Here is a 22,170-nt window from a genome sequence, read left to right on the forward strand (position 1 = left end):
TTGACAATTGCCCTTAACTAAATATGATTTGGTTAATTTGAAAACAATTGTGATAAATTAGTTAAATTATTAGTTTAGGAAGACAATTGGGAAGCTTGGTGTGAATAGTTGAAGGAAACAATCGATTTCAACCTAAAAAAACGAGGATCAGAATTTTTAGGAGTCGGAAAACGGATATTTATTAAATACAAAGGGCTCAATTGCAATTTAAAGTTTGGACAAAAACAAGTCTTGTGTTCTTTCTGTTGGATCCAAAGTCCAAACCTCTCTCTCGGCTTGAACAAGAAAGACGACGGTGACCATGCCGAATCTCACACTTGTGCTCTTCCTCTCCACTTTATTAATATTCTCCTCCTCCTCCTCCTTCGCTTTCCAATCAGACGAGCTCCTCCTCGACGACGAGGAGTTTGGTCTTGAGGGAGGATCCCATCCTCGCTCCCCCGAGCCAGTTATCACAGATTCACCTCCGAAGCAGACTCCGAGTATCCGTAGGCGGTACTCGGATCCTGATCTGGACTCCAAGATCCAATTCACCCTCGAACATGCCTTCGGAGACTCTGATTTCTCCTCCGCCGGTACTTTCTCCGCTCGCCTCAAGACTTGGAGCCATGGCGGTCAGGTCTGCTCTCTTTTCCCCCATCATCGATCGATCGATCGTAGATAGTCTTAGTTCCATAGACTTTAGAGAATCAGAGATTAGATTTTGGTGCAAAGAACTCAATTTGATTTGCTAATTAACCATAAATCTTGTCGGATGCAGACATTAACGAAACTGCGGTTCGCTCGGAATGAGTTTTCTGACGAAGAGAAAGATGCCTTTAAAGTTAGTTATCTCCTACTACTGGTTTTTGTTTCTTTTTTTAAATTTTAATATTGGAAAATACACAAGAATAAAGTTCTGCCTTTGCTGTGAAAACTCGTTTTGTAGAATCTGCTCAAAGGAGATGACTTTTACAGAATAAGACTCCCATCTAATGTTGTCACTCCACCTGGGAGAGAGTATGTGATTGCATCAGTGAGAGCTGTAAGTTCACTTCTTCTCCTTTTTTTTCTTTTTAATCTTTGATCTCAATTTTGCAGTTTATATCCTCATCTTACTGCCAAAAAAGCTTAGAGACAACTCTTTCTTATAATTATCATTCACATTATTAAGTTCTTTTAGTATCAAATATATTTTTCTTTGAGTGATTGGTACCTGCTTGTATTTTTCTACTAGGTTAATCTTGTTGCAGCTTTTTACAGACATTAACCATTCCCTTCTACTTCTTTGAGATAAGATTACTTCTGTGATTCCGTTGTTCTAATTTACTTGTTTTTTTTAAGATATAAGTCCAAACCTGTTACCTTTGGAATGGTTAAAACATAGAAACGTTTCATTGCCATTACTAATTGCTTGATTTTTGTTATTTTCTTTTCTCTCTTTCCCTCTGCTCAATGTTAACTTTGATTACAGAGATGTCTTCCACGGGATGGTTTGGATGAGCATATCGCTATACACATGGTAATAATATATTCTTTTCGAATCAGTTTCTTACAGTTTAGGTTTCAGCGTCGTGTGACAATTAGTTTCTCGCTATTAACTTGTCGCACTTTCCTACTCAATTGCAGGATGGTGCCAACATTTTGGCAGTCAGTTACGGCTCTCCTGGAGCATGCCCGTATCCTCGACAGTTGAAACTTGTAAGTAACACATGTTATCCAATTGTTCTTTGGTATTCTAAGAACTGAAACCACCTATCTACTGTTGTTAACTGAACCTGGTTCTTAGAATGTTGTTGGTTTAGAGTGTCTGATAAATGTTTTGTGTTTAATATAGCCAGGAAAATGGACATTTAACTCCCACACCATCTTGAAGAGTAGTGAGCAGGCACCAAGGTAGAAACATCAGTTGGTGTACATCTATTTTATAAAGCCATCTAATGATTTTGAGTTATTGACATACACATAAACCTTTTTTTGTAAATTTTCTTTATGCAGAACTCCGATATTCACGGAGGAGATTCTTGGCAGTAGCGAGAATATGGAAGGTGAAGCAGAAGCGCCAGTAGAGAGATCATTTTGGGCAAAATATGTGAGTGTTATAGAGTAAAACACACACTAGTTTCGTTTATATAATGAAATTATAAACCGTGATGTGACTTGGAAATAACTGAACTTTGGAATGACAGTGGATGTACTTGATACCACTTGGACTCATAGTGATGAATGCTGTGACACAAGCGAGTAACATGGCTGAAGAACAACCTGCGGGGTCTCAAGGGCAAGCGCCAGCAGCGATTCAGCGCGGTTCCGCACCCAGGAGAAGATGATCATTTCTTTCTCTGTTTTTTTTTAAATATATCTTTTGTGGAGCTGTCACTGGAACAACCTGCATTCGTAGGCTAGTTATGGTAACGACCAGACTATCCAGCTGGTGTTATGACTGGCTTAACGTTGTTATTTGATTTTACGTGTAGTGACAAATAATTTTAGACTTCATTGTTTAAAGAGTTAAAAGATTTCATTGTGGCATGATTCAGGTTTTATATTATTATATCTTTTCTAAAACCGTATTTTGAAACCATGGTTAGTGTGTTGTCAAGGCTAGATAATTCAACATACCACAAAATTATTAGCTTTTTTTAATCATCATTGCATAAAGTCAAAACTCGTTTTGTGGAAACCCCTTTACTCCAATAGTACAAATTCAAGGAAATAAACAACCGAGGAGTACATCTATACTATTAAAAGGGAAGGAGTTCCAAAAAATCTACTTATAAAAGGTTGTTGGATCTATTCACTAGACTTAACTATTTTTTTGGTTTCACCCTATATTTTTCTAACTATATACTAATCAGTTACCTTATATTTCTCTACCTATAAAATAACCAATGCTCTTATTTAATACTCAACTTACTATAATACACCAAAGATTTATACATCAATATTATTAATTCAAAATCATTGATATATTTTACCCCTATTTTTCCTTAGAATATTACTTTTGTGCCACTAAACCTATTAAAAAAATAGATTATTTTATAACTAATTTAATAATCATACAACCCACGATCATTTTTCTTTAACAAAAGCAGTTACTATAAAAACATTTGGATTTATTGGTAATTAAAGTCTGAACAATACCATACTTTTAATTCATATTAAATGTTTTATGACCCAAACTAACATAAAAACATGATGCAAGTACGGTTAACAGAAAGTTAAAAACATGATACCATTCGACGGTCAAAATATATTAACTTCCAATTACGATTAGAGAAATACTTCACACTACAACAAATAAGCTTAATTATATTTTAAAATTATAGTTTTTTCTTTGAAAACCTTCCTAGGTTATTTTTGTGATGAAAATCTTTTACAACTGGGTTTTATTAGGAGAAAGGGTTTTGTATAAATATTTTGTCAGGAAATTATAGCATTTTTAGAATATTTTTTATGTTTAAAAAAAAATATTATTTATTTTTAACATTTATAGGTAACTCAACTATACTCAACTTAATAATAATTTTATTTCTAAAACTCAAAAATTTAATCTTAATATAGTCATTATAAAACCTATAAACTAGAATGTATAACATAAAAAAATATAGTTTATTCAATTTTATATCTTAGTAAAATTTATATGAGAAATTTAATCAAAAATTAAAAAATATTATCATGTTATTTTAGTTTTTTACCATGTCATCGGGTACAGATTCACGAGTTAATATGAGTTTTAGATTTTAAAGGATTTTAAATAATAGATTTTTATTAAATTAAAACTAGATTATATATGGTGACTGCGTTTACTGGTTTGACTGTGGATACCACTTATTAGTGTTTTGGTTCATTTTAGTGGAAACTTAGACTAAATGTTGAGGACTTATTAAGATATTTTTTTTAATATTTGAAAAAAATATTTTGAGTAATTTGTTTTTATTGGATAATTCAGCTTATAAATAGTATATTTAAGATATTTGGTTATTTAGAAATTACATATAATTAATATTTGTAGGTATATAATTTGTATTTTAAAAATTCAGGTATCTATTTATCTTGGTTCTAGATATATATGATATATTCGGTTATTTATAAATTTTGGTTCAAGTTTGGTTTCATTTTTTCAATTTGGTACGGATTGATTATTCGGTTCTGAATAATATGGCCAAACTTATAAACTATCTTATATAAAAATTTATAATAAAAATTATTAAATTCAAAAAATAAATCCGCGCTTTCTAAGCGCGGGTCAAAATCTAGTATTCTTTATTACTATTAGGACATTAGGAGAGTGTAAAAACAAATTGAAGAATGTTGGGACGCACGCAAAAACATTTGATTGAATTATACAGTATTTATAAACCTCACACATCAAAGGTTGTTATAGGCTCGTCATGCCTTGTATATCTACTTTAAAATGGTATGCTATCGAAACAACAAATGGGAATATAAGTCTGCGTGAAGGCCGCTTCAGGTGTACCAGATGGTGACTGTCATTCATACCCGATTGGTTCTTGGCTATTAGTCCCGAGGGAAAGTTTTCGTTGGTGAAGTTCGATGACAATGAGAATTGGGTGGCTAATTCCGATGTTGTAGTTGGAATCATCGAGGAAAAGTATCCGGAGCCTTCCCTGGTGATGGTTCCCTCCTGAGTTTGCCTCTATCGGTGCTATTATCATGCTTCTGAAGAACAAAGATCACGCCAATGACGGAACTGAGAAGGTTTTGTTGTATGAGCTCGAGGCGTTGGACAATCACCTCAAGACTCACGGTGGCCCCTTCGTCGTTGGTGAAACTGTCACGGCGAAGCTTTACCATCTAGAGATCGCGTTAGGACATTTCAAGGAATGGCCTGCCCCTTAGAACCTGACCAATGTCCAATGTTTTCTTTGAATTCTTTTTTTTTTAAATCGAAATATACGCTGTTCTAACGCAAAGATTAAAATAACTCACCACATAAAGATGCTACAGAATATATAACTAACTACTCATATGTATCAATCATATAAAATTTGCATGGAAACATCAAAGAAAATGAAGGAAGAAAATTCTGACACATCTTATACAATGAAATGGAAGGAACATTGTTTGATGGTAATAAGGAAGACAAGTCTCGGTTGATGAAATAAGAGCGTCTCCATATGCTATATTATGATAGACTCCAAATTAATTACAATCTTCTCAGATGCTTAAAGAAGACGAATCACGTTTCTAGATGCATTAACAAACATGACAAAAAAAAAACTGAAAATGTCTCACTCTAGCAAAAGAAACATGTTTGATTTTCATGACTCATTTAGCCTGTGGGTGGGAAGCAATAAACTCAACAGCAAGATCGACGGACTGTATCTTATCTGCTTCGTTATCAGGTATCTCGAATCCAAACTCTTCTTCGAGTGCCATAACCACCTCCACTGTGTCCAAACTATCCAGCCCTAGATCATTCTGGAAGTGTGCCTTTGATGTCACCTGCAACAACACGAATCACACATACTTTTCAAGTATCAAGTCAAATCAAACAAATATATATATATATGCTTCATCAGGTTCTTGTCCACATAAAGTGAAAAAACAAAACAAAAGAACTATCATTCCAATAAAAAATCAAACTAAATGGGTTCTCAGATTGGTGGTGGTAGAAGAATTGAGGCTCGCAATTACCTTAGAAGGCTCTACTTTCTGGAAAGTTTTGACGACAGAGACAACACGATCTGTGACTTCGGATTTGTCGAGGAATGATCCTCTGACTTCCTCGGAGAAACGACGCCGAAGAAGAACGTACAAGGGAGATACGCTTCGATGAGAAGTGATGCTCGAGCTTCGGAGAGTAGGCGTGACATTGACTTTGAGGTATCTAAGTAGAGCATTTCTCGACGCCATTCCTTGCTACAGAAATATAACCCTAGAACCTTCTTCTCTTTCTCTCTTCTTTAAGGGAGGAGGTCGAAAGCTATTTCGTTACATGAGTTGCTAAACGACGTCGTATAGACCCAAGCATTGGACTCTTGTGCAAATAATCTGAATCCGCAGCCCATTACGAAATGGTAGGCACCACAGATTCACAATTAATACATCGTTCCATTGAATTCCATGTTCCATTGAATTCCATGAAATATTTACCAGTTAGCATAAAAAACTTTTTAAACCAATTCCATATATTCTATTTCCATTTTTGGAATGGAACAACATAACAAATCTTTTGTAAAATATATTCCTTTTATTCCCTGCAAAAAATGTTGAATGGGATGAGTGGAATTAACTAGTTTCAGTTTTTATTCCATTTTATCTGTCATTCCATTTTTTGTATTCCAAAATTTGTAATTCCTTTCATCTCGTACATTCTATTTAATAACAACCAGTTACAGCCATAATTCTTTGTGATGCCGCAAAAAAATTAAATAATAATTTTTGAAACTCTAAACAAGTGGAGATGAATGGAAAAAAAAAAAGATGTATGACCGAATAAATCAAAAGATCACTAGTCATGAACAGGAAACTATGCATTCTGTCCCGAGAAAGAATAACAAGCTTTGTATGTATTAGTGACACTTTTTTAGCTTCCAAAAGTTGAAATTGCTCTGTAGAGTTTGTCCAAACCCATCCAAAATCATTAAGATGAGCTATGTGTCCAGTGTCCATGATCCAACCATACAAGTTTTATGTAAGCTTACGGCTGGGATATATGATTGATTTTGTCATTTTTCAGGTATATCTATATTTTTACTATTAGTCTCAAACCATGATTAACATTTCGCTTCCACATATCTAACAATATCTGAGGAACCTTTGTTGTTTCCTTTGAACAATTTATAACTTTGCACTTTCCAAATATACCAGATTTTCAATAGGTAAGGATTTATATCTATTTATCTTCAATGTCATTCTTACACGAGAAAAAAATTATCCATATATATGCACTCATACTAGGAGATACCAACGGAAAAGAAGATGTTGCTGCTAAGATCCATATTTGTAAAGCTGGAAAACACTCAAAAATATCATAATTAATGGATTTATCATAGGGAAAACCGTCATTTAAATCCCGAACTTTCAAAAATAAACTAAACAAAGCTCCAACTTTTAAGTAAGCCAAATAAATGCTAAACTTTTTTAAAAATTCCGAAATAATCCTAAACTTCTCTATTGACTCAGCCTTTTTAGTCATGTACAAGTCAAACTTTAATTAGACGTTTACGTCTGTTAAATAGTAAAAACAGTGAGTTTTGGTGACTCAATAAAACTAAGTGTTTTCCTTCTTTGTGGACTGCAATCCTTAATTGCAGAAATATTTATTTTTCCTTTTCACCAAGTTAAAATAAGGCTCGTGAGTTTCTGATACGGTCCGTATGAAAGCTTCAACAACACAATAATGGATAACGTTCATGACACGAAATACCATTTCTCACACTTCCCAAGAGTATATATGAAGAATCAACTCAAAAACAACAATGAGAGAACTCCATTAAGGAGTATCAAGAACTCAGAACAAAGATGAACAAAACTTTTACCAAAAAAAAAAAGATAACAAAACTCTAACAAACTCACGATCTATTTTCTTGGATAATTCTCCAAGTGAAAGCATACTCTGTTTTTGTACTTCTTGTTACTCTCTCTCACTTAGCTGGCATGGCCAGTGACGTGTCACACTGATCATGTCCATTCTTCTCACGGTGTGTTTTAGCTCGTCTCGTTACAAGCTTATTCTTCTGCATCATCAATATTTTCAAAGTCCCCAAGATCTTCACCTTCTTTCTCTCTGCAATCACTGGAAATTTTATAAGATTTAGTTGGTTATGGGAATTAGGGTTCACGACTCGAGCATAATTCCTACTATTTAACAGAGGCTTACGTCTAATTAACGTTTGACTTCTACATGACTAAAAAAGCTGAGTCAATTGAAGTTTAAGATTAATTTGGAATTTTTAAAAAAGTTTAGTATTTATTTGATTTGCTTAAAAGTTGGAGCTTTGTTTAATTTATTTTTGAAAGTTCGGGATTTAAATGACGGTTTTCTCATTTATCATATGCTCCGTATTTGGAACAATGATTATCACATCCATTGATGGTATGAAAAATTTCAAAGTTACAATTAAATGTCTTGATATAGCTTGCCATATAAAATAACAAATTTTCTGCTAGGCTTTAACTTTCCTAGCAAAGATTTAAAGTTTTGTAATGTAGGTTCTCAATACACAATGGTTACAAGCTAAATATATTCCTAGAAACATAATACTTCGATTTGACTATATACATGCCATTTTGTGTATAACAATCTTAATGTAGAAATGGACTTATGGTCAAGACCTGTATCAATAGGACCCAGTGCCGTGCGAAGGTTTCATGGAGCCTAAGGCAATTTTGATTTTAAAAATAGGTTTTCAAAATTTTTTGTGTATGTTTTACAAATAACTGAATGATAGATATTATTAATATGTTCATAATTAAAGTCAAAAATAACATAAACTGAAATGTGTATCAACAGTCAAATTTCATACAAAAATATGTATGCAAACAGTTATAACAACAATAAACTAGTGTGTTGAATATATAAAATGAGGCCCTATATTTTGATTTAATGATAGGGGGCCTGAGGCTGCTGCCTTTTTTTCTACAATGGTAAGCACGGCTCTGATAGGACCGCTTGGGCAACGTAGTTTTCCAATAACTCTATATCCTTAGATTAAAAAGTTAAAGTTAGGTGTGTTCAAGAGTGTTAATAGAGAAACTTTTTTTTGTCAACTATCCATTTAGTTAAACCGAGTTTTTAACACTGGTCAAATTGTATTGCATCATCATATAATATTTATTTTATTATATATATGATAGATCAACTACCTCCAGCATATGCGAACATGGTGAACAACTTCACAAACAGCGATTCCTCGATGTAGCTCTCCCCATAATACTTGGATCAACAGTCAGTTCTGCATGTATGACATCATCGAGATTTGATTCTGCCTACAGTACTTTGGAACCTCATCCTATAATCTGCAAGAAATTGTGCTTCATCTGAAAATCAAATCTCAAACCTGGTGTAAAAGCCTTTAAACTTTGAACACTAGGCCACAATGCTTCCACAAGAAATGGTGGGACATTGATTTTGTAAATGAATTTGTAAAGCTGGTAGCCAGAATATTCTTTTAGCTTCTAGACAAATAAGCTGATTTCGAAAATTTGAATCAAAATCGACGCAATAAACACCAAATAGATTTTGTTTTACGGTATTCCAAGTCATGGGTTTTGTCCGAACCAAACCCGAACTCAAATAGATATCCAATAAACCCAAAAATTTAAAATTCCCAAAAAGAACTTGTACCAGTCCGTTCAATCCCTAATACATATCCAAAATACACTGAGATATTATTTAGTACTTAAAATAATGATCTATTACAAGAATAATTAACTTAAATACTTAGTGTAATATATATTTTTGGTTTGGGTTAATATTGATGTTTTTATGTTTTGACAATTACAGTTGGAGTTCAATTATGAATAAATTTATTTCTAATATTTATATACACACACACTAGTATTGGTCCCGTACGAGATTTTTTTTTTATTATAGAAATTTAACATCAATTTTGAATATGTAGAAAACCATGATTTTGCCTCATATAATAAACTACAATATTTGTGTTTACAATATTACCCGAGTCTCGTTCGCAGCACCATCAATATGTGATCTTCATGTTCCTTAATGGCAACATAAGCTGTCTTTCAACCAAGTGGTTTTGGCCTAGTGATAAAGGGATTTCAGCTTAATCTTCTGCACTGGGTTTGATTTCCCTTGGCCACCTATAGACTCCTTAAGTGGCAAAAAAATCTGAATTTCTGTAGACCTCTTCGTAATTAGTCTTTGGGTCTAGAAAGCCTGTGAAATCACATAAGCTGTCTTTCTTTTGCCCCATGACTACAAATCAATAATAAACAAAAGGAAACTCAATAACAATGAACAAACTGAAAGAAAAGTGGTAAAACAATTATTTAGTATTTCCATGCATGGTCTGATTTTTTAACTCTATATGTGCAACCTTACTGTTCCTTCGTCTTCAATCCATAAAAGAACTTCAAGCTGGATCATATAAAAAGAATAAGACAATATTAATTCGAGAAGAAGAGAAAAGTGAACTTGAATTAAAATTAGTCAAAAAGTTATATTAATAATTTTTGCTTCACTCAAAATCCAGAAAAATGATGAAGAGATGAAACCATTAAGAATAAGAGAAAAATAGCATAAATCAATATTATTAATTCATGATCATTGCTAATATTTACCCCTACGACAATTTTGGTATATTACTTTTGTGCCACTGGCTCTTTACTTATATTTCATAAACTGTTCTGTGCTTACTACATACTTTTTTTGTAAATACCGATTTGATTTCTAATAAGCGGGACCCAGTTTTTCTGAATCTAAAAACTGTTGGAGATAAGCTTCAACATTGCTAAAAAGAAAGTTATGAAGAAAAGGAAGTTATCCTTAAGTGTAATTAGGATAACTAGAAAATGAAGTTATCCTTAAGTGTAATTAAGATAACTAAAGCTATTAAGAATTAGGAGAAGGAAAGACCTAATTCATTGTGTAATAGGTTAAGTTAAGGAGCCCTATTACCTATATAAGGAGATCTAATGTAAGATAGCTTGTGTTTACTTTTTGAGAAGTTTTCTAAACATTAAAAAAGGAAGAACTCTTTATTAGAGCTATTGGGTTCAACGCCTAGAACTAGGGTTGAACGTGTTCTCGTATTGGGTTACACCTTTGTTCTTGGTTACTTTATTTGGTATCAGAGCTCCATGTTTGATTCATTGAAGAAGTTTCACCGAAGGAATGAGTGATTCAAAATCAACATCGAAGATAATGGAAGCCGTGCCTTCCACGGTGGTCTGCCCGATGTTATCTTCAACGAACTACACGGTATGGGCGACGAGAATGAAGGTGTTACTGCGAGTACACAAGGTTTGGGAATCAATTGAACCAAGAACAAACGATGAAGAGAAGAAGGATATCGCTATTGCTCTCCTATTCCAATCGATTCCAAAAAACCTAATATTGCAAGTTGGTGAAGTCGACTCCTCTAAAGAAATCTGGGAAACCGTGAAGTCAAGAAATCTTGGTGCTGAACGCATAAAGGAAGCTCGCCTTCAGACCTTGATGAATGAGTTTGAACGTCTAAGGATGAAAGACACAGACTCAATAGATATCTTTACTGGCAAGATATCATAATTGGCCTCAAAATCTGCAGCGTTAGGTCATGCAATGGAAGAACCTAAGCTGGTAAAGAAGTGCCTGAACAGTTTACCGCGAAGCAAGTATATTCAGATCATAGCGTCACTTGAACAAGTTCTCGATCTGAATAAAACGAATTTCGAAGATATTGTTGGGAGACACAACGCGTATGAAGAACGGATTCAGGAAGAAGATACACAGGAGACACAAAAGAACCTTCTGTACACGGACTCCAATCAATCATACAGCTCAAGAGGTAGAGGTAGAGGTTGGAATCGTGGTCGATGAAATAGAGGAAGAGGGCGCAACACAAAGAGAGAAGCAAAGGAAAGAATGACTACTCTTAGATTACATGTTACAGTTGCAAGAAGAAAGGCCACTTCGCCTCTGCTTGTCCAGAGGAGGAACAAGACGACCAAGAGCTAAACAAAGCAGATATAGAGGAAGCTGATGCCACTTTGTATATGCACGAGATGGTGTTTCTCAACGAGGAGAATGTTATACCGAAGACACTGGTACAAAACAAAAGAGAAGATGGAATGTGGTACTTGGATAATGGAGCAAGTAACCATATGACAGGCGAGAGATCATACTTCTTTGAATTTAATGAAAGCATCAAAGGAAAGGTGAAATTCGGAGATGGTTCTTGTGTCGACATTAATGGCAAACGGTCAATATTGTTTGAAGCAAAGACAGGGGAACATAGACTCTTGACTGACATATACTACATTCCAGACCTAAGAAGCAACATATTAAGCTTGGGACAAGCTACTGAACAAGGGTGTGATGTTAGGATGATGGATAACTACCTAACACTGAAAGACACTAATGGAAGACTACTGGTGAAAGTGTTAAGGTCGCCTAACCGACTGTACAAGTTGCGACTTGAAGTTGGTGGACCAGCCTGTTTGCACACGAGAATGGAAGAAGATACTTAGAGATGGCATGCTAGGCTCGGACACATTAGTTTCAAAACTATAAGGTTCATGGCGACACATGAGATGGTACACGGGTTGCCAGAGATTCAAGATGAGAAACAACTATGCGACTCATGCTTGGTTGGGAAGCAAGCGCGACAAGCTTTTCCAAAGGCTACATCGTACAGATCGTCGCATGCGTTGGAACTCCTACACGCAAGCTTGTGTGGTCTTATCTCACCATCTACACTTTCACAGAACCTGTATATCTTTGTGATAATTGATGATTGCACAAGGTATATGTGGTCGATCTTACTAAAGGAGAAGGGATATGCGTTTGAAAAGTTCAAAGAATTCAAGAAACTGGTTGAGAAGGAAGTCAACAAAGAGATTGTAACACTACATACAGGTAGAGGTGGTGAGTTTACATCAAGAGTTTCAAGAATTCTGCAACAACAGTGGTATAAGATGTCATCTCACATCTCCATATACCCCACAACAAAACGGAATGGTCGATAGGAGAAATCGCACACTCATGGAGATGACAAGAAGCATTCTAAAGGCTATGAGTGTTCCTAATTATTTATGGGGAGAAGCAGTTCGTCATGCCACATATCTGATTAACCGAGTTCCCACTAGAGCTTTGAAGAATCAGACTCCACACGAATGCTTGACAGGAAAGAAACCGAGCATAGGGCATATCAGGGTGTTTAGGTGTCTTGCACACGCCAATGTCGACTCTGGATAGCTCAAGAAACTTGATGATAGATCATAAGCACTGGTTCATCTTGGCATTGAACCTGGATCTAAAGCTTATCGACTCTACAATCCGAGCTCTAGAAGAATAGTTGTAAGTCGAGATGTGATCTTTAATGAGAAGGAGTGTTGGAATTGGAAGGGAGCTAACAAGGAAGAACATAGCGAACCTGGTATGTTTAGGATGTCATGGGGTACTACAACAGACGATGGACAGGGTCCATTCGTGGTTGGAACTCAACAGGAAGAACCTGCTGCTAAAGAGACTGAAGCGCATCAACCAGAACTTGTTCAAGTCAATCCAAAAGTTGAACAAATCGAACCACAACCTAGGCGCTCAACACATCAATCAACTCGTCCTAACTATCTTGAAGACTATGTATTACTGGCCGACATAGAGTGAGAGTTTCTACTTCTTGCACTCAGTGACGAACCAATCAACTTTCAAGAAGCCAGCAAACTTGTTCAATGGATAAAAGCTTGCACATACGAGATTGATTCTATTGAGGAGAATGAGACATGGGTGTTAGTAGACAAACCAGCCAGAGTCAAGGTTATTGGCCTCAAGTAGATCTTTAAGATCAAAAGGAATGCATATGGCTCAATCAACAAGTATAAGTCAAGACTCGTGGCTAAAGGATATGTTCAAGAACATGGTATCAACTTTGAAGAGGTGTTTGCACCAGTTGCTCGTATTGAGACGATCAGATTGCTATTCGGTTTAGCTGCTGCAAACGGATGGGAAATCCATCACTTGGACGTGAAGACAGCGCTCTTACATGGAGAATTGACAGAAGATGTGTACGTATCTCAGCCTAAAGGATTTGAAAATAAGGGAGAAGAACATAAAGTTTTCAAACTTCGAAAGGCTTTATACAGACTAAGGCAAGCTCTACGAGCCTAGAACACGGAGCTTGATCAAGTATTGAAAGGATTAAAGTTTCAGAAGTGCTCCAAAAAAAGTTCAGTATACCGAAAGGAAGAAGGAAGCAAAATACTGATACTTGCCATCTATGTGGATGATCTTTTTGTCACCGGAAACTCTTTGAAGACAATCATGGAGTTCAAGGAATCTATGTCTCGACAGTTTGAGATGTCTGATCTTGGAAGACTCACATATTATCTTGGCATTGAAGTGAAGCAGAGCTCAAAAAATTGAGATCAAGCAAGAAGCATATGCGCAAAGGATATTAGTGGAAGCAAGGTTGGACACTTGCAACCCAACTCACATACCTATGGAATTTGGTCTGAAGCTGTCTAAAGCGCTTGAAGAAGCCGAGATTGATGCAACTCTCTACAGGCGAAAGATTGGATGTCTGAGAAACCTCTTGCACACAAGACCAGCCTTATCATTCTTGGTTGGAATGTTAAGTAGGTACATGCATTCTCCCTGTGAGTCACATGGCAATGCATTGAAGCAGGTGCTAATGTATGTGCGAGGCACAATCAGATATGGTTTGGTGTTTAAGCATGGAGGACCTCAAAGACTCATTGGATACAGCGACATCAGTCACAATACGGATCAAGACGATGGAAGGAGCACGACAGGACATCTGTATTGCTATGATAAAACACCAATAACATGGTGTTCTCAGAAGCAAGAAACAATGGCTTTGTCATCCTGTGAAGCTGAATTCATGGCTGCAACGGAAGCTGCGAAGCAAGCGATATGGTTTCTAGAATTGTTGAGTGAAATCACGGGAAGGAAGTGCGTGAAGACGACATTATATGTTGACAACAAATCTGCTATTGCACTCGCCAAGAATACAGTGTTCCACCGTCGAAGCAAACACATTCACAAACGATATCATTTTATTTGGGAATGTGTTGAGAAGGAGCAGATCGACGTTGAACACATTGCAGGAAGTGTTCAAGGCGCAGACATCTTGACCAAGGCGTTGGCAAGAATAAAGTTCAAAGAGATGAGGAAGCTGATTCGAGTTCAAGATCTTAGCAATGGAAGCTTGAAGCTTAAGGGGGAGAATGTTAGAGATAAGCTTCAACATTGCTAAAAATAAAGTCATGAAGAAAAGGAAGTTATCCTTCAGTGTAATTAAGATAACTAGAAAAGGAAGTTATCCTTAAATGAATTAATGAAGCGATTGAGATGCACGCGTTTTTGAAATCTCTCCCAGGCCCAATTCCCCAGACAAGCGCACTCCTCAGATCTAGTTCGATCGCATCCGCTCCCCGCCTTAGCACCTCCGTCCTGTAGCTCCGACAACCACCGCAACTTCTTTCCGGTGTGAAGGTTTTTGGGTCAATCGATTTCCCCTTTTATGGTGGTTTCTTTGTACGGTGTAAAAATGGAATCTGGAATGAAACCCATGGCAGATCTGGGAGCTTTGTTTGACGAAAACTTCATAAACTAAACATACCAGCTTCTTTACCTCGACGCTGAGGACCGGAGGACAATTTCCTCTCTCGTCAGTGTGAGCTTCCACACTCAGTCTCTACGGACCACCTTGTCGTTACCTCGCAGTGAGGATTCAACCCAGCTCTTTAGATAGTGCATCCTACATCAACATGTCGAACCGGTATTCAAGATCCGAAAAAGGAAAGTGGGTGTCTGAGGCTTCTAGAACCCCAACACGGAAACCCTCTTCGCAAGGTAGAAGAGCCCCAATTCTACTCCCGTCAAGTGACAACTCGGAACTCATCGAAGACAACAAGCTCACTCTCTTAGGTCGGGTCACCAAACCATCGATCCAAAAACCCCAGTGGGTCCTGGACTGGCTAATCCAATTCTGGAACCTCGAAACCGCTGTCACAGGAAGAACTCTAGGACCAGACTTGTTTCAAGTCAAATTTGAGACAGAGGATGCCTTGTTATCTGTAATGCGGCGAGCACCTTTCCACTACAAAAGGTGGATGATCATCCTACAACGATGGGAGCCAATCGTCTCAAACTCTTTTCCCAGGCGTACTCCATTCTGGATTAATATTCACGGCCTGCCCCTCCACTTCTGGACCTTCCCGATCCTAGAAACTATTGGGAAAGCGCTTGGTGTCCACATGGATGAGGACATTCCCCAAGGCAGAGTTCGTGTGGATATTGATTGTCTAAAAAGCCTGGAGATGCAACTTCCGGTCCAACTTCAATCTGGTGAAGTCTTCAATGTGGACTTGGAGTACGAAAATCTGCAGAAACACTGTTTCTACTGCTACTCTCTCTTCCATGAGGAGGATGACTGCCCTAGTAAACCAGTCTCGACAAGATCATCTACCCACGAGTTGGGAATAAGCCAGCAAAATACGCTGAGGAGTCTAGAGGATCACCGAAGACGGCAGGACAACCGACGAGCTCCGACAAGCCAAATGAGGAACTCGGGTTCCCTTCCTAGAGATGATCACGCGGTATCTCAAAGATCAACTACCTCTCGACCAAGTTATCCGGAAAGAAGACCTTACCATGACTATACGCGACACCAATCATCTTATGATTCAAGAGCTGTAGGGAGAGCCCAGGACAGGAGGCCGACATTTGAGAGAAGGGAGCTAAGAGACCGTTCCTCCACCCACTCTTCGAGAGAATACAACCCTCATGGGGATCGTCCTCAATATTCTCAGTCTTCAAGGACCCCTCCCCCGAATCCAGCCAGGGAGCCTATGGAACTACCGGTTATTCCGGAACGTGGTGAGATTAACAGCCACTCCTCAGAGAGAAGATCAGCGCTGGAGAGAATTGAGCGCCCCCATCAGGAACCCCAGAGGTCTGGTGGCCTCTCAACATCATTGATTGCACGGCTGCAAGATGTTGAGGTCAACTATGAGCAAGGCGACCTTCGTAATAAACTTAATGAAGGGAGTGCGGGTAGCAAACAGAACCAGTCACCGGCTAGGGACCACCCTGTGTCTGGTCAGAGAGTCCCTGCTACTCTGCAAATTGGCTCTCCTGTAGGCACAAAAACCAAAACTAATCAAGCATCCTCAAGTAAAAAGAAAGCTGCAAGCAAAGCATCGGCAAAGAAAGGAACCACTGCTAATCCAGCAGCTCAAGGGAAGAGAGCAACCAGAGCAAAAGTGAATAGAAGTCCTCTCCAAAGTACGCGCCTTTCGAAACAGATGACAGCTCGCTCCACTAATCCACCCCGCAAGAAACTATGTGTGGAAAGGAGTGGAAATGAAGACTTACCTGGTCCTCAGGCGCACGACCCACCATCAATGGTGCATGTCCCAGCAACAAGGAAGCGAAGGGCGGATTTTCGGCCCCCGCAAAACCCGATTCCTTAGCTCTAGCCTGCTGGAACTGTCAAGGTTTGGGAGGTGACTTGACAGTTCCAAGAATCCGGGAAATAAAAAAGACAATAAACCCGGATATTCTCTTTCTAATGGAGACCAAAAATCAAGATGAGTTTGTGCTTTCTGAGCTCCAGAGTCTCCGATATGATCACCACCTCACAGTCCCACCAATTGGCCTCAGCGGAGGCTTGGCTCTCTTTTGGAAAGCAGACATTGACATCAGTATTCTTGAAGCGACCCCGCACTTCATTGACACCAAACTGAAGGTAAAAAATACTGAGTTTCATGTCACTTTTATATATGGGATGCCTCAACAAGAAAATAGAGCTGCGTATTGGGAATCCATTTCCCAGCTTGGGCGAGACAGAGATACTGCCTGGCTTCTGTCAGGGGACTTTAATGACATCCTAGACAATGTGGAGAAGGTCGGGGGACCAGAGAGATGTGAGGGGTCCTTTATCCCCTTTCGAAGCTTTGTGTCGGAAAATGGCTTGTGGGATGTGAAGCATGTAGGCAACCCCCTTTCGTGGAGGGGGCAACGATGTACACACTTCATCCGAGCCAGGTTGGACCGTGCGTTAGCAAACTGCGCTTGGTTTGATATGTTCCCTGCTGGCCGCAGTGATTACCTCCGTTTTGAGGGCTCTGACCATAGGCCTCTGGTGACCTACTTGGATTCATCCAAGCCTAAGAGGAGGCGCTTGTTCAGGTACGATCGAAGCATCAAGGATATGCCAGAGGCATGCAAAGTGATAGAAGAAGCCTGGCAGAAAGATGTACTTGAGCAGGTGGAAAATAAGATAAAGCGTTGTCGTGAGGAACTAATCAAATGGTTTAAAACCAAGAAGGAGAATAGTGCAAAAGCTATTATTGATCTCCAGTCTAGATTGGAGGAGCATCTTTCCTGTGGAGACCCATCCCCGGAAATCATCAGGGAGCTCTCCCTAGCCCTCAGCAAAGCATACAAGGAGGAGGAATTGTATTGGCGTCAAAGAAGTAGGGTGCAATGGCTACAAGGAGGAGACAGGAACAGCGCCTACTTCCATGCTGTAACAAAAGGAAGGAGATCCTATAATCGCCTAACCACCATTGAAGATGAAGCTGGCATACCTTTCCATGAGGAGACTGAGATCGGTAAAGTCTTTGAACACTACTATACCAAACTCTTTACATCTAATGGCACTGGTGGTCTGGAGGCTGTTGAAGAAGCCATCTCAAGGCGTATTTCCCCGGAGACCAATCAAATTCTCACGACAATCCCAACGGATACGGAGATTCTCTGCGCAGTGAAGCAAATCAACACTGATAAGGCGCCAGGACCAGATGGTTTCTCCGCAGGGTTTTATCATTCCTTTTGGGAAGTGATAGGGGAGGACATCTGTAGGGAGGTGCGGGACTTTTTCCTGACTGGAAAACTGGATCCAAAAGTCAATGAAACGCATATTTGTCTACTCCCTAAGGTCCCTGGTGCAAAGAGCCCCTCAGAGTTCCGTCCCATAGCGCTCTGCAATGTGCGCTACAAGATCATAGCAAAGATACTAACCCTTCGTCTCCAGAAGTTCCTTGATCACATCGTGTCCAAGCAGCAATCAGCTTTTGTCCCGGGGCGTGCTATTACGGACAACATCCTTATCACTCACGAAAACCTGCACTATCTAAAGGTTTCTGAAGCCTCAAAGAGATGCTCCATGGTGATCAAAACCGACATGAGCAAAGCGTACGACAGAATTGAGTGGGCTTTCCTAGCCAAAGTCCTCCACCAGCTAGGCTTTGACTCGGTGTGGGTGAATTGGGTGATGGAATGTGTCTCCACTGTTTCGTATGCATACCTCATCAATGGTGCACCGTTTGGTAAAGTTCAACCGAACAGAGGGCTACGGCAAGGAGACCCGCTGTCCCCGTACCTGTTTATTCTGTGTGCTGAGGTACTCACGGGACTGTGCCTGAAGGAACAACAAAATGGGCGACTGAAGGGACTACAAGTGGCTCGAAGAAGCCCTTTCATCAACCATTTATTGTTTGCTGATGATACAGTCTTTTTCAGTAGTACCAATGTGAAGAGCTGTACCTCTCTAATGAGGATTTTGAAGAGATACGAGAACTGCTCAGGGCAGTGCATAAACCTGAACAAGTCAACAATATCCTTCTCTTCGAAAACGCCAGAGTCGATCATGCGTAGAGTTAAAACATTTATTGGCATAGAGAAGGAAGGTGGTATGAGCAAATACCTAGGGTTACCTGAAAATTTTGGACGCAAGAAGGGGGATGTTTTTACAGGACTGGTGGACAAGATACGCCAACGCTCCCAAGCATGGCCGACGAAGTTCTTATCGGGTGCGGGAAAGCATGTGATGCTGCAAACAGTCCTATCAACTCTCCCCAACTTCTCTATGCAAAGCTTCAAAATCCCTAAGTCAGTCTGTAAGCGCATCCAATCAATCTTGACAAGATTTTGGTGGGATAGTGCACCTGATAAACGGAAGGTTGCGTGGGTTGCTTGGGATCGAATGGCAACGCCAAAATGTATGGGGGGCCTCGGCTTTAAGAAGATTGATTCTTTCAATGATGTCCTCCTAGCTAAATTGGGATGGCGCATTATGAACAACCCCGAAGCTTTACTGTCCCAAGTGCTGAAAGGAAAGTATTTCTCAGAATGCTCCTTTATGGAGAGCACCCCTAAACAGGCAGCGTCACATGGTTGGACAGGGATAATGGCAGGGAAAGAGGTTCTTGAAAAGGGGTTGGGCTACTTGGTAGGAGATGGAGCCAGTATCAATGTTTGGTCCAGCCCTTGGCTCTCCACTTCAAAATCGCTGACGCCCATTGGACCCCCAACAAGGACAAACCAGCACCTTAAAGTCCAAGACTTGCTATTACCGGACTCGAATGAATGGAATTTACCTTTGGTGCGGCTCCATTTACCTCATTATGAGGAAGTTATCAGGCAGCTATTCCCCCGTTCCAAAAAACCTCCTGATAAATTGGTGTGGTTAGGAGAGAGCAAAGGTAACTACACCACCAAGTCTGGCTATAGGATGACCAATCTAATAGAACATCAACCGAACCCGCTTGGTTTTGATTGGATCAAACATGTCTGGAAACTAGACGCTCCAGGGAAGATCCAACATTTCATTTGGAGAGCTCTGAACAGTGCCCTACCTGTCGCGGAGCTTCTGATCAGACGTGGAGTGGAAGTTGCTCCTGCGTGTAAGGTTTGTGGGATGCTGGAAACTGTTGAACATGTTCTCATGCACTGTCCTTTTGCTCAACGAACATGGGAGCTCGCTCCATTTTTTCTCCCTGGCTCCCAAGCTCAGGCCTTCCCTTTGGGCTCTCTACAGCAGCTATTGTCCCTTATCCCCAAGGTTCTAAATCTCCCGCCGTCAGGTCTGTGTTGTTCCCCCCTGTCCCCTTGGATCCTTTGGAACCTTTGGACAGCAAGGAACAAGAGACTGTTTGAGGATAAGCTGTACACAGCGGAAGAGACTCTCTCCAAAGCAGTTCGAGATGCTAAAGAATGGGAAGCTGCTAAGATAAAACCAGAAACAATTGAACTCCCTTTGCGCAGCAATGCAGAAAAGATTGTGTCTGAGGTCCCGACTTGTTCGGTGGATGGGGCTTGGAATGTTGAGTCTCAATGTGCTGGATTTGGATGGTTTATACAGGATAAGGAGACCCATGTGGAGATCCAAGGCGCGGGGTCGCGCAGCTTTGTCGGATCAGCTCTTATAGCGGAGGCTCTAGCAATTCGGAAGGCGATGCAGGAAGCATCAAAAGAGGGGTTTTCAAGGCTCCAGATTCTATCGGACTCAAGCGTCCTCATCTCTGCCCTGCGATCAGGGTCGGTGTTGAACGAGATAGCGGGACTTCTATGCGATATTAGTCACCTCATTCCTCTCTTCACATCTTTATCTTTTGTGTTAATTCCGCGCTCTGCAAACCTTGTAGCGGATAACCTTGCAAAAAATGCTCTTGCTTCTCTTATGTTGCAAAACAATATGTAAGCTTTTATTAGTTGAATGAAAAGCTGTTGACCAAAAAAAAAAAAAGGAAGTTATCCTTAAGTGTAATTAGGATAACTAAAACTATTAAGAATTAGAAAAAGGAAAGACCTAATTTATTGTGTAATAGGTTAAGTTAAGGAGCCATATTACCTATATAAGGAGATTTAATGTAAGATGATCTCACAAGAAAGATAATAGCTTGTGTTTAGTTTTTGAGAAGTTTTCTAAATATTAATAAAGGAAGAACTCTTTATTAGAGCTATTGTGTTCAACGCTTAGAACTAGGATATTGGGTTACACATTTGTTCTTGGTTACTTTAAAAACTGTCAATAAAGAGAACACCAAGGTTAACAGTTTTTTAATTTTATTTTTAAAAAGACACCAACATTAACAGTTACTAAATAAAAATGATGGTTAGCGCTACCGACACGTTTGATTCTTGATAAGAATTGAGAGTTTTATATGGAAACAGTTGTAATCATTTTTTTTTTTTGGTAGGAAACTGGGAGAAACTCCCAAACTTTATTCAAAAACAAACTTCAGATTACAAGTGAGTTAGTCGTGGCCGAGGGGGTCCAACAACATCCTCCTGCAATAAAACAACCACCTCTATCGGTGTCTCATCTAATCTATGAAAGCCAAACGGAAGAGAAAATGCTAGGTTAGCTAAACCATCAGCTAAGCGGTTTGCTTCCCTATACACATGAACAATATGGACCAACCAGTCCTTTTTCAGTAAGCCATGGCACATTCGTACCAGGAAAGACAGAGAGTGAGTGTCTCCAATCCCTATCGTAAGAAACTCTACTACCACCTGAGAATCAACTTCTAACTCCAACCTCCTAATCCCTTTCTCCCAAGCAGCTACGAGCCCATAATAAACTCCCCAAAGTTCTGCCAACAGAGCTCCACATCTCCCTATATTTAGAGCAAAACCACCACACCACTCCCCTTCACCATTCCGCAACACCCCACCCGCAGTTGCAGCCCCTGGATTTCCATGAGACGACCCATCTGTATTAAGCTTCATCCACCCACTCCGAG

General features: G+C 39.2%; 4 protein-coding genes across 4 annotated transcripts; 3 read left to right on the top strand and 1 right to left on the bottom strand.

Annotated features, from left to right (window-relative positions):
- Positions 1–199: 199 nt before the first annotated feature.
- On the top strand, positions 200–2,525 carry LOC103849177 (ER membrane protein complex subunit 10). The gene is made up of 8 exons (XM_009125982.3): positions 200–619; positions 761–823; positions 929–1,024; positions 1,454–1,501; positions 1,609–1,680; positions 1,817–1,875; positions 1,978–2,071; positions 2,169–2,525. Exons 1-8 carry the CDS (start codon positions 302–304, stop codon positions 2,307–2,309), a joined length of 891 nt encoding a protein of 296 aa, XP_009124230.1. The 5' UTR covers positions 200–301; the 3' UTR covers positions 2,310–2,525.
- A 230-nt stretch (positions 2,526–2,755) lies between these two features.
- LOC103849224 (probable glutathione S-transferase DHAR4) lies at positions 2,756–5,223 on the top strand. Its single transcript, XM_033289557.1, is given in 3 exon segments — positions 2,756–4,471; positions 4,474–4,619; positions 4,621–5,223. Coding segments are annotated over 3 exon segments (438 nt in total). The 5' UTR covers positions 2,756–4,401; the 3' UTR covers positions 4,843–5,223.
- Positions 5,015–5,953, bottom strand: LOC103849176 (acyl carrier protein 2, mitochondrial). The gene is made up of 2 exons (XM_009125981.3): positions 5,641–5,953; positions 5,015–5,448 (listed from the first exon to the last, which is right to left on the bottom strand). The coding sequence occupies exons 1-2, from the start codon at positions 5,857–5,859 to the stop codon at positions 5,272–5,274; spliced, it is 396 nt and encodes a 131-aa protein (XP_009124229.1). The 5' UTR covers positions 5,860–5,953; the 3' UTR covers positions 5,015–5,271.
- Positions 5,954–10,807: 4,854 nt separating this feature from the next.
- On the top strand, positions 10,808–12,144 carry LOC103849223. The gene is made up of 3 exons (XM_009126035.2): positions 10,808–11,147; positions 11,223–11,427; positions 11,568–12,144. The coding sequence occupies exons 1-3, from the start codon at positions 10,808–10,810 to the stop codon at positions 12,142–12,144; spliced, it is 1,122 nt and encodes a 373-aa protein (XP_009124283.2).
- Positions 12,145–22,170: the final 10,026 nt, after the last annotated feature.

This window comes from Brassica rapa, chromosome A04 (genome assembly GCF_000309985.2).
Source record: "Brassica rapa cultivar Chiifu-401-42 chromosome A04, CAAS_Brap_v3.01, whole genome shotgun sequence".
Classification (NCBI taxonomy): Eukaryota; Viridiplantae; Streptophyta; class Magnoliopsida; order Brassicales; family Brassicaceae; genus Brassica; species Brassica rapa.